Source organism: Centruroides vittatus, unplaced genomic scaffold (genome assembly GCF_030686945.1).
Source record: "Centruroides vittatus isolate TY-2023 unplaced genomic scaffold, ASM3068694v2 scaffold_324, whole genome shotgun sequence".
NCBI classification, from domain to species: Eukaryota; Metazoa; Arthropoda; class Arachnida; order Scorpiones; family Buthidae; genus Centruroides; species Centruroides vittatus.
Window position 1 is genome coordinate 3,994,663 of NW_027122701.1, and position 13,240 is coordinate 4,007,902.

At 32.5% G+C, this 13,240-nt stretch overlaps 1 protein-coding gene across 4 annotated transcripts in view; it reads left to right on the top strand.

Moving 5' to 3' along the window:
* The window catches only part of LOC136988207 (rho GTPase-activating protein 21-A-like), a 95,598-nt gene that overhangs the window by 50,345 nt on the left and 32,013 nt on the right, over positions 1 to 13,240 (top strand). For all 4 annotated transcript variants that reach the window (XM_067286041.1, XM_067286043.1, XM_067286042.1 and 1 more), the window contains exon 9: positions 8,384 to 8,491. In XM_067286041.1, the coding sequence (XP_067142142.1) occupies positions 8,384 to 8,491 (108 nt within the window). The remainder of the gene's footprint in view (positions 1 to 8,383; positions 8,492 to 13,240) is intronic.

Consider the following 13,240-nt stretch of genomic DNA (forward strand, 5'->3'; position numbering starts at 1 on the left):
TTGGAAATGCTGTATCTTGTGACTGGTTGATGGAAGAAAATGTTGCCTCCATAAACATTGTTAGAAAACAAGCCTGTCCACCAATCATGGTTGATCAGTAAAATCATGTAGGTTTGCCCTGCTTTATATAGCTGTGAAGAACACATCAACTTTTTCAACAACTAATGTCAGGATCTAAGTTCTGTCTTTATTTATTTTTTAAGTAAATCTCTCTTCTTATTCATATAAAATCTGATCTCATCTATTATTCTGGGCAGACAGTATTTGTTGTAGAATAATGGGTTTTGAAGGCAACTCATTTAATTTTTAACAACTATAGTTTATAGAAAGAAACAAAATTTTTGGGAACATTTAAGATTAAAAATATCAATGATTTCTAGACAAGAATGAAATTTTTCAATTAATTAAAAATATTATGAGCTTAAATAGGATTTTTTTTAAATATAAAAATGAAAATTACATGTTCTAGATTTTTTTTCTAGTTATAAAAATTTATTACATCAGATTTTTTATCATTTGTTTAGATTAAAATACAAAAAAATTTTTTATATTTAATAGTATTTAAAAGTAAAAGGTAAATACAAATTTCTTTCTGAACTCAGCATGTCAAAATTTTGTTGGTGAAAGATTTAATTTTCTCTAAGATTATTTTAAAATTTAAATAGACTAGATTTTAGTCTATTTAAATTTTAGATAATTTTGTTACATTTTACAATAGAAAAATAATTAAATTAATTTCAAGTTAATTTTTTATTAATTTATTTTAAAAGAATTATATATATTGAAAAATTCCAGTAACTTTATCACCATATAAATATATAGTCGTCATATAGTGATGTCACAAGAATTTATTGTCGGTTTGTAAAAAAAATTTTTCTAGTGTTATAATATAAAAAGCATTTATTTTTTTTCATTTCCTTAAACTATTTCCTAGGTTTTTTTAAATATTCAATATTCAAGTAGATACTTTGAATTCAAAAATAAATGTAAAGGGGTTTCATTATGTATATGTGTTTATATAAAATAAATACAACTAACACAATAATTATTTTGAATACCAATGAACAGTCAGATTCTTTATTGGGCTATAAGGCTAATTATTATATTTAATAAGAGGTGGCAGTTTGATGATTTGCCTCATGCCAAATTGCTTAGTAATTGTTTAGCCTTACAGCTCCATAAAGAATTCAGCTGTTTGTTGGGTATGTGTATTTAACAAAAAGTAATCTAAATTACATCTAATTATAAACAAATTATTGTCCAATTTATTGAGATTATAATTTTATGATTTACTATAAATTTATAATTATTGCAATTTAGAAGCTAGAGTTACATAGGTATGTTAACAATTATACAATCCAGATCTCTATTCTAATCTCTGCTTCTGAACATTAATTTAGAATAATTTATATCATTGTTTTCCAAACTTTCCAGCTATGGACTGATAGTTTCCAATAATTTTTCTTGAGGTACAGCTCAAAAATACAAATACAATTGACTTGCCTTAAAACAAACACAGATAAAGCAAATTTTGCCATTACCCTGGCAAAACACCATTGTTACAACATTAATTTTCATGTGATAAGTCAAAGTAAACAAAAATTTTACCAGAATTTGTTAAACCGAACTGTAAATTACCTTCACAATCTCCAAGAAATAACTCCATTTCCAATAGTGGTTACTTTTTACACTTTTCAATGGGAACAATAAAAAGTGGTACTGTAGAATGTTCCATTTTGAGTAGAATAGATTTTTCTTCTCCTAGTGTGAGTTTGCCGACAGGGTGCCGACTATGTCAAGAAGGTCGAGCGGTCGCGAAGGGTCGTATGTGGGCGATCGGCACTGAGACAGACTCTACGGTTACAAGAAACCGTTTATTTGACACGAAAGAAGCTTACAAGATTTCCGCGATCTTGGAAGTTCTAGGTCGGCAGCAGCCTCTGGGTCTTCCTCTCCTTTCGAATATAGTCTCATTTTGAAGGAGTGTCCCTAGGTCGCGAATGGCCAGTTCCCTCGACGACTCCGCGACTCCAGGACGATGCGGTCGACTTCCGTTGATGGAAAGATGTCGATCCGAGGTCGGGAGACGGAGACGAAGATGGGCACCAGACACACACACAACAATAGATCCGTCACTTGGAACTTTCGGGAGAAGAAGCCCTCGCGTCCTTGAATTCTCAGGTTTTATCTGTTTTCCTCCGATTCCGCTTTCCGATTGGTCTCTTCTCGTCACCTGGTGACAATTCGAAACCTTTCGGGGGCGCGGGAGAGGTCAAAATCGAAGTTTAATTCGATTCCCACTCGGAGATAGACGATCTACGTTTCCCCATTGTTCTATTGTTTAAAAGTTCGCGTCGTTTTCTTTAAGAAAAACTATTTCTAACTTCTATTTTTTTTCCTCTAAAAAAAATAATTTTTTCTAAAAATAAATGATTTTAACGCGAATTTCAGTGAGGTTCGGACCTATCCAGAGCCTCACAGAGCTTCCCGCCAATTTAAAATGTCGTAACGAAATAACGACATTTTAGCTGGCAGCTCTGGAAGCTGACAGTCCTTTCTCCCTTTGTTTGCCAAGTGACGTAACAGCGATACTTGTCTGAGAATCCAGCCTTCTCTGGCGCGCGTTCGGTTTCGCGTTACAACAAAGTTTTTTTTTTCGATACATTATTGAATGGTATAGAATATCGTTTACAATTCATCGAAATGTTTGTGTAACATCACATGTCTGTTTATAAGATTGGTTACAAATAATCAAATAACAATCACGGTCCTCGAATAATATTTTAACAACATAAATGATCGACAAACTATTTTCTAAAACATGTGAGTTTTTTTTTTTTTTTCGTTTTCAGACTGAGCAATTCACACAATCTCAAAATTTTCAGAAAATGGTCTGAAACGGAGGGGGGAGGAATGGAATGTATTCGTGTTCCCTTCCTAATTTTTCGGAACATCTGATTCAGAAATCTGATAACAGGTTCAACGTTTAGTTTGATTCGCCTGTCTCAACCAGAATTGGAACTTGGGAACTTCATAGCCATTTCCGGTGCACGTGTAGCGCGGAGTTCTCTGGATCTAAGTTGAAGACACGTGCTTTTCGAAGCTATGCATCTAGTTCCGTTCCAAGTTTTCTGAAAAACTTCGTCTTTACCATGGGGGTCGAATCTTTTCCATTTTTTTTTTTTTTTTGTACTGGACCGAAAGAGGATCATGGAGCTTCTGCATTGACGGTGTGCAGTTGTGATCTTGCCAATGTCTTTACGGCCATAACTTCCGGATGTCAGTCTCTTGAACCAGTGACAGTTCTCTATCATCGGTTTTCCGACGCAGATTACCGCTAATCAAGGTCACGCAGTTCAGAGTGTTGTTCCGTAACTTCCGTTTGATCTGGTCAGAGTCTATTCGCAGTCTCGACTGTGACAGGTATGATCAATCATCATGTACGCAAAAAAGGAAAAAATTTTCTGACATTTTGACTATATAAATTACTCAATCTATAACAGAAGTTTTCATCAATGTTTTGATCACGACAAAATTGTTTTCCGATGAGCGCGAATCAAATAGAAGATCATCGTTAAGTTTTCTCGAGAGTGATCAAATCCTCATTCTCTCTAGGACGGACAAAGTGACAATTTTCTGTCATCTATCCTAAGTATGAGAAAATTTTGGAAAGGCGTTGACCAAGGAGATAAGTCGCTTCCCCGACATGACTCTCTTCCCTTGACCAGTGTAGGCTCAATCGTGAGCGCTTCGTAAGGGATGGACAGAACAGTTTACACGAAACAAAAACAATACTATGGCTCCCTTTCGAAATGCACCACGCTCACATTGACTTGAATTCCGATTCGCGACAATTTTAACATTTAAGCACGTTTTTTGCATACATTTTTTTCAGCGACAATTTTTATTTTCAGAAAACGTGAATTCAATTAAAATTAACATTCGCTTTTGTTTTTATGATGATCTCTCCTCTCCAGAATGAAAGTTCATCATTCACAGTTCGCAAAACCGGACTGATAGAAAATAGAGAGTAGGATACCGTAATCGCTTGTAATCTTGACCTTAGGTTAAAGTTGCTATATTTTTTTTTTTTGCAATTGACAATCTGCTTGCTTTGCGTCTACCTTGGGACTGAGAAAAGCTAAGCATCTAGTTGCGGTCGCATTGGCCTGTTTCCGGGCTAATACTGTCAGAAAATCCTCTACATAAAGTGCCTGTTCTAAATTTCAATCGACTTCGGATTCGATTTGCCTATTCTGCGATTGATGAAAGAGTATCTACTGAAATAATTAGCCTATATCGCAATGAATACGATGGATTTATAATCGGAACCTGCAACGCATTGGCCTCGATCTCCACTCGACTAGAGATGGCAGAGGGACGTCCTTTTCTCCGTACCAATCGGGCGACAGTGGTTGCATGTTATGAGGTTGTGAAAAGCATTGCAGCGAATTCGGATAGGGGTGTGCGTTTCCTACTTCGCTATTCCCTCGTTCCATGGGTTGTCCTGTTTGTTTATTCTGAATATTATCTTTGCGCACCAGTTATCGGTACTGACAATGTTCGATTATCTAACAATTTTTCCTAAAGTTTTAAACTGTTTAAAATTTTGACCCATCTTTGCACCGAACGCAGATTTCTTATGGAGTTTCACTCTTCCCGAATCCATTAGGTTATTCTCTGCCGTTTCAGCTTCGCGCATGACAAAACTGTGCATTCTGCTAGTCAGTCGTTTCTTCCCTAATGGTTACCTTTAGAGCTTTTGTGAATGAAGCAGTGTCAAGCATCCTGACGCTCAGTTTAATGTTCTTACTTATTTTTTGAAAAACTGACCTCGGAACATTTTGCCTAACTCCGCTGCTGGCACTATTTTATAGTGGCGTTTTGTTGCTCGGTCAAGCCTATTTATTCTATCATTGTCGCACCTGCGAGCTTGCGCTTGGTTAACTAAAGCATTTCTGCGGGATCATCCAGCTAAGCTCGATATTTTTTTAAGGAATCGAAGAAGTCATAATACGCTTACTTTCACCGAAGAAAGCAGGTATCATTCCTCTCAAGGCCAATGAAAGAGAACTGCTAACTAACTCGCGAGTTCGCGCCGAAGTGTCTGTCTCAGCATCTATCGTTCCGACCCACCTTTAACTTAATTTCGGGGCGAAATTTTGATGTCGGCATCCTCAACTATAGTGTGGGCCCGCTGAATTTGTGCAAATTCTGCATTTAAAATCCCACTTCTCTGACACCAGTGTGAGTTTGCCGACAGGGTGCCGACTATGTCAAGAAGGTCGAGCGGTCGCGAAGGGTCGTATGTGGGCGATCGGCACTGAGACAGACTCTACGGTTACAAGAAACCGTTTATTTGACACGAAAGAAGCTTACAAGATTTCCGCGATCTTGGAAGTTCTAGGTCGGCAGCAGCCTCTGGGTCTTCCTCTCCTTTCGAATATAGTCTCATTTTGAAGGAGTGTCCCTAGGTCGCGAATGGCCAGTTCCCTCGACGACTCCGCGACTCCAGGACGATGCGGTCGACTTCCGTTGATGGAAAGATGTCGATCTGAGGTCGGGAGACGGAGACGAAGATGGGCACCAGACACACACACAACAATAGATCCGTCACTTGGAACTTTTGGGAGAAGAAGCCCTCGCGTCCTTGAATTCTCAGGTTTTATCTGTTTTCCTCCGATTCGCTTTCCGATTGGTCTCTTCTCGTCACCTGGTGACAATTCGAAACCTTTCGGGGCGCGGGAGAGGTCAAAATCGAAGTTTAATTCGATTCCCACTCGGAGATAGACGATCTACGTTTCCCCATTGTTCTATTGTTTAAAAGTTTGCGTCGTTTTCTTTAAGAAAAACTATTTCTAACTTCTATTTTTTTTCCTCTAAAAAAAATATTTTTTTCTAAAAATAAATGATTTTAACGCGAATTTCAGTGAGGTTCGGACCTATCCAGAGCCTCACACTAGTAAGCAAAGATGGTTTGATCTCTAATTATATAGTAATTCAAACATCTGGTTTTAGCAGACTATTCCACTGTACTGAGAAAATAGGGGTTACAGTTTAATGACTCCAACCCCTTAAAATGGATGGAGTCTATGCAAAAATCTAGTTTGCAATATTGGGGTGCATATAGTGATGCCAGGTTTGGCTGCTTTGTGCCAAATCTGGCTCCTTTGTTACTCTCTTGGCACCAAAAATATTTTCTACTTTTTCAAACAATCTTCAACAGAAAAAAAATTACAGATTTCTTTTAGCTTTGTTTTGGTTAGCCACTTTGACATATTGCTCCACACTTAAATGGTGAATATCATCTCTTCATTTTATTTTATTTGAAAATCATTTAGATCATTAATTTATTTTTGTAAATAAATTTAATTTTATTTAACTTTATTTATTAAATTAATTAAAAATATAATTTACAGATTTTGATTGTCTATTAATCCTTAACTTCATAAATTATACAACCTTGACCCAAAAAATTGTTAATGTTAATTTTTCAATAAAGCAAACTACTGGTCCCCCTATGGCCTAGTAATTTGTATTAATGCATGTTGACTGTATATTGCATGTGTGTGATAGTTTTCATTACAACTAGTATCTTACCATTCATGATTCTTGTACAATATTATGTAATAAAACATTTCATTTACATAAAAATGTTTTAAAACATAAGCTTATTTTTTAATTAAAAATGTATTGCTTTTTTGTAATTTTATATTCAAATTTTTTTTCTGTAGATCAGTATCAGGCCATAGACCACACTTTGAAAAACCCTATTATACATTCACATAAGTCATTCATTGCATGTAAAATTTAGAAAATCATAACCTTTACCTTAGTTTATAGAAACTGCATGGTTTATTCCCACTCTGTGTTGATCTAGTGTAATTAATTATTTCTATTATTAAATGTAATATGAGATATCAGCATCTTTATTTCTAGTTACCAAATTATAACAATAATTTACATAATAGTTAACAATTAAAAATTGTAAACTTACTGTTTGTCTAAACTTATATAAAAATTGTATAATGATTGTAGAACTAACATTATAGTTCACATATAAATGAATAAAAATTTTTTAAATGTTAATGTTTTTTTTTAAACAGTTTTTTTTTTTTTTTTAGACAATTGTCAGAATTTAGAGACAGATTTTTATAATTGTATAATTAAGGGTTTCTCAAATGAATCATAGACAGGACTTTATAAAACATGTGATGTCACTGGTCACCATAGTAGGATTATAGTGTATACAGCTTAATGACAAAGTTGCTTTAGCTACTATTGGAAATCACCTCCTGCACTTAGACATTCCCCAACATGATAAATGTTTGTGTATACATTTATCATTTCCTCCATAAAGAAAGAGGAAAACTACTGGATGAACCATTCAGTTACAGCTGTTCAGACTTTGCTGTCAGACTGGAATCTGAGAACTTGATAAACTTTTTTAAAGGTCTAAAAACATGGAAGCATCAAGGCAACATATTGGGGCTGTAAGACAGATGCTGCAGAACTTCCCATCCAAACTGTTGATGCATCCACCTTAAAGTCCCAATACATCATCTTGCTACTTCCATATCTTCAGACTGGACTTTTAAGGAAATTTCTGAAAGATTGTAAAGTCTGAGCTGCTCTAACTGAATGGTCCTCTACAGCCTTCCTCTCTCTTTGTGGAGTGTATACACAAACTTGTACCACATTGGAACACATCTGAACACAGGAGATAATTAGGACCTTATAGTAATAGACACAACTTTGTCATTATGCTGTATAGACTCTAATTCTGCTATGGTGACCATGACACCATTTGTTTTATATGGTTTGGTCTATATTTTATTTGAACAACATTTGTATTTTTACCAAACTTTAGCAAACTTTAATGTTGTTGTTTCTTTATTACTGCAAACATGATGTGAACAATTCTTATTATATTTGTCAACATGGACTTATTTATTAATAGGACTGTTAAACAGGTGTAAGCAATAACGCAGGAAGCTGGGTACTAGTTCTCACGGAAAAACAGTCTTTCTTTATTTAGCCCTGTTTTTCCGTGAGAACTAGTACCCAACTTCCTGCGTTATTGCTTACACCAGTTTAACAGTCCTATTAATAATTTAAGTCCACGTTGACAAATATAATAAGAATTGAAATAAGGACAACAAGGCAATAACAACTATGATGTGAACAAGTTTGTAGGAAAGAATTATTAACTTGCTTGGTTATTGGAATATACTGAATTATGTTTATAAATTTTAAAAGCTTAAATTGTTTGACAGTTAAGTTCTGCAATTATTATATTTTTATTTATTATATATAAATTGTTACTTTTGATATTATAAAATAAAAAATGAACTTTATATAATTTTTTTTTTACTATGTATAGTGCCATCAGTTGCATCTGTTTCTGTTAATACTACAACTGTTACTACTACTAACGTAACATCTCCTACTGCATCATCGGGGGTTGTATATAGAAGAAAAACAATTCCATGTATGTTTTATTATTATCATAATAAATTATACAGTAGATAATATGAAAAATTATAATTGTAAATTTTTAAAATAACTTTACAAAGTAATTTAATAGAAAAGAAAAAACTTTTTAGGTGATATTTAAGGTTTAAATAGAAAAAAAAATATTTGTTCTGAATTAAATACATCAAAATTTTTTCAATGTATGTATAGAACAATTCCTTGGAATTCCTTAGTACTCAAACTTATTTCATTCCAGGTTGTTTGAGTGCCAATCTGTTTCGGTAATGAGTGAATTTTTTCCCATAAGGAATTATTTAAATTAGATTAATTCATTCCAGACCTGCTGAAAAGACACTTATAAAAGCATTTTATAAGTGTCTTTTCAGGACTAGAATTTAACACAAATTTAACAAGAAGTTTACAATCCCAGCATGCATAAATTATTTTAAAAAAACTCCTAACCACAACGAATAGATGAAATAAATGCAAATTTATTCTTACTTTCTTGTAACTTTGGAAAGTTGATGGTGTATATTGAAGGTGGTGAGGAAGATAAAGCAGAAGAGAAATGTTATTGTTTGCAAGACTGTATTGCATATAGATATTTCCAGCCAAAGCAAAAAAATGAGTCAGAGTGGCAAAATACATCTATTAATTTTAGCAATAATTTTGTCTGACAAAGATAGGCAACTTTATGGTTTAATTTTATTTTTAAAGTAGTTACTCATTTTTATCATAGAAATATTTGTGTCAAAATTAAAGTTAAAATAAAAACATTTATTATTAATTTAAAATTAATTCTAGCAATTCGTCTTTGTTTGGCTGAGTGCTGAGCAAATGGATGTTTACAGATTGATTTCTCCCCCTTCTAATCCTAACATGTTCGAATACCAAATTCAAGTTGAGCATGGTTTGAGCACCAAGGTGCCACTGTATATTGTATATTGCATAATGATTATTTTAAACAAATTTTGCATTGTAAACAACTGAAAAATAGATTAATGTGTTTATGATTTTTATGATATTTATTACAAAAAAAAGTATCAATTTGATTTAGTAAAACAAATATTCAGAAGAATAATAAAAAATAAAGAATATAAAATATTTTCTAAAAGAAGATGGTAATATTTTGATTAGCACTTAAAATGCATTCCTAGCAAATGCAGCATTAACCAAAATAGTACTATACAGCATCATTATGATATTAAATAAAGCAGATATAATTCTGATTAGATTATTTTTCATTTTTATTTATAATATTGTATAAGATATGAGAGATCCTAAATTTTAAACTTGGATTAATACAGCAATATACATTTATTAATAAATACAGTAAAATTTCATTATAATGAAAATACCAGTATAGTTAATTTATTTTCAGTCTCCAACTAATTCACTAATAATGTAAAAATGTAATAATATAATATAATCTTAATGTAAAAATACTTGTGATAACTAGTAATTATTAATGTAAAAATATTTCAGAATAACAAATATCACAGTAACAAAAATTTCATTTAATACAATAAAATTTCAACCCTTTATAAAAGAAAGTGATCATTATAACAAAGTCTGTAAATATCTTTTTTTTTGTCAATGGATATTAGTCTGATATATATCTGACAACACAAATTTTAATCATAATTGTGAATTTAGTTCATAACATAGTGTTATTTCTGTGTCATACAATTATCAAAATTACTAATCTTGACTTTATCTAATACTGTAGAAGATGAAGTTGAAATTATCATTTTGGGCACCATTTTATCTATACTCCAAGAATAGTGGGAGACATGAGATAAATGGAGGTGGGATAAGGGAGAAGGCAGAGGTCTTCTACATGGAAAAATTTGTAATTGTTTTGTAAATGGTATAACATTGGTTCTCTAAAGGACCTAAAAACTCTACTACAGATTTCATATAAAAGTTACATAAATGGGTATATTAAAGATTTATCTTTGTTTCACTAATACAAAAGTCATATAGGGTTCTACAACAAAGTAAGTTTTTATGTATAGCACACATTGAGGACAGAAACTAATCTTTGTTTGCTAAAGACCAATAAAAAAACCATTATTCAGATTGCTGTTTGTCCATTGACTTTTTTTTCCTATGTTTTATGCTAGTGCACTTTCCTCTACACAGACTTATCAAACTGGACTGCTACAGAAAAGAATGAACTTGACACATGATTTTCTTCTATGTATCTTAGGGTTTCTCATTTCCCGGTCTTTTGCTTGTCTCGGAATCCCGGGATAAAAGTGAACTGTTTCCCAGGATCCCAGGAAATCCCGGGACAAAATTAATTATTTTTAAGATATACAAAATGTCATGAAATCAAATGATTTAATTATTTTTCGTTTTTTAAAGTAATTTAATAGGTTCTGCAACCTCCAAAATCATATTAATAATGCTGTATAAGATATATATTAAAAATTACCTTTGAATTACGTAGAAATTTTCACAAATAGAAAAAATTTATTAAAGTTTGCTGGAAACTGCGTACAGTAACAACAAAAAATGCCTTTGAATTGAGTTGAAAATTAAAAAAAATAAACTTAGATCAAACTTCTAACTTAGAAGGTAATTTTTGATTTTTTAAATAAAATATAATACAAAATATTGTAAATTTTTATAAGATTTTAAAAAGCAAAGATGGTCAATACTCTGATCACTCAATCTAATTCTTATTTTAGCAATGAAAAGTTTCGCTACCGAGAATGCATTTAAGAGAAGACAAATATTGTGTGTTTTTCACCTGTATCCTGAAAGATTTCTAGTTCGTTTTTGAGATTGTAGTACTTCTTTTGTTCCCTAGTATTCTTGATTTGTCTACCTTGGCTGCATTAATAGAAAGATCATAGCCCAATTAATTTGGCAGTTCATTTGTCTTTAATAATCAGGTTATGAAGAAAAACTTCATACTTGCAGACTTCGTACTCGTTTGTATCCTTGCCCAATTTGCACAACTTGGCATTACGCAGTTATTGAAGCTACTAAGCATGGTTAAAAATTAAGACAGCATAAGCACAATTATTCCAGATATTACAGGTAAAGAATTTTGAGAGTCCTGCCACAAATAAGCAACGTATTGATTATTGACCATTTTAAGTGCCATAACGAGTAAAAATTTAAAAAAAAACTAATAAGTAGGTTTAAAATTAATAAATACAAATGTATTCTGACAGTTTATGAGTTAATGATACTTTATATTTACAAAATTTCCTTAACCTTAACATAAAATAAGAGAAAAGTGAATTTTTAAAAAATTTGCGGGATTTCCCGGGATAAGAAAAATTTTCCGGGATATTTCCCGGGTTAAAAAAACGACCGGGATCCCGGAATCCCGTTTGAGAAACCCTAATGTATTTATTACAAAATGCATTTTGGACCTAACAGGTCCCTCCTCAATCATGATACATAGATCTCTTTGTGGATTTCTAGGTATATGCACTGCACATACATTATTAATTTTATAGTAAAGACTTCTCAACACATGTGCTGTACTTGTACACGACAGAATACATCAAAAGGACACATTTATTCTGGACAGATAAACTTTGAAAGAAAATTCTGTACTATTTGATATAAAAAATGTGGAACATGAGTCCATACTGCCTCACGATTTTATACTACTGAAATGTACTGTACAAGATACATCTCACTTACATGTCTGCATTAACTTTGCCTTTGGGTGTGTTTTCCTTTGTTTTTATATGTTTTTATATTATATGTTTACATATTGAATAGTACAGAATTTTCTTTCCAAGTTCAGGTGTCTAGGATAAAACGTATCCGTTTGATATATTTTGTCATGTACAAGTACAGTTCTTACCGAGTTCAGGTGTAGGTGTCTAGGTTAAAATGTATGTATTTTGTTGTGTACAGTACAAGTACAGTACATGTGTTGAGAAGTCTGTACTAAAAAAATTAATAATTTATATGCATATACCTATAAATCTATCAAGAGATCTATGTATCACAACTGAGGAGAAACCTGTTGTCTGAAATGCATATCATAATAAATTTGTAGAAGAAAATTGGAAAAAACAGAACAGAATGACCTTGAGACACAAAAATTTTGTGTCTCAAGGTCGTTCTGTTTTTGTAGCTTCTGTTTTTGACAGCTTCTGTTCTGTAGCTGTTGAGTTCGATAAGTCCATTTAAAGGAAAGTGTGCTAGCACAAAACAGAGGAGAAAAAACATGTAAAACCTGGTCATGATGCTAGCATTGGATTTTGTTTATATTGACAACTGAATTTTACTTGAATGTATGTTGTGCTATGTATATGTTACTGTGAATGACCGATATCTGGTGAATGTCAGCATTCACACAGTCGTTTCGTGTATGTACGAAATATTTGCTAAATATCATTATTTCTCACTTACACCGGCAAATGTTGACATTCATCATGCACTGATGGTGAATGTTGAATTAAAAATATTCTTATTACGTTAAGACAAAAATGCAACTTTTTAATATGTCAAAATAGGAGAAAGCTTAAGTAACAGCACATGTAAATAAACCGTTGAACCTAAAACGAACAGTACATTCTAAATCATTAAAGAAAATATATGCAATAATAAACTTACACGTAAATTATGTAGATTAACGTTATACAATCTTATTTATTGCAACAACTTAAACTGTTATGGCACTTTGAATTGCACAAGAGTCCCTTGCTTTTACAACTGCATTTATTTGTGGAACACTTCTTTTTGCAATGACGCGTGTATAGCCTTGCCCTCCACTTTTTCGAATTAG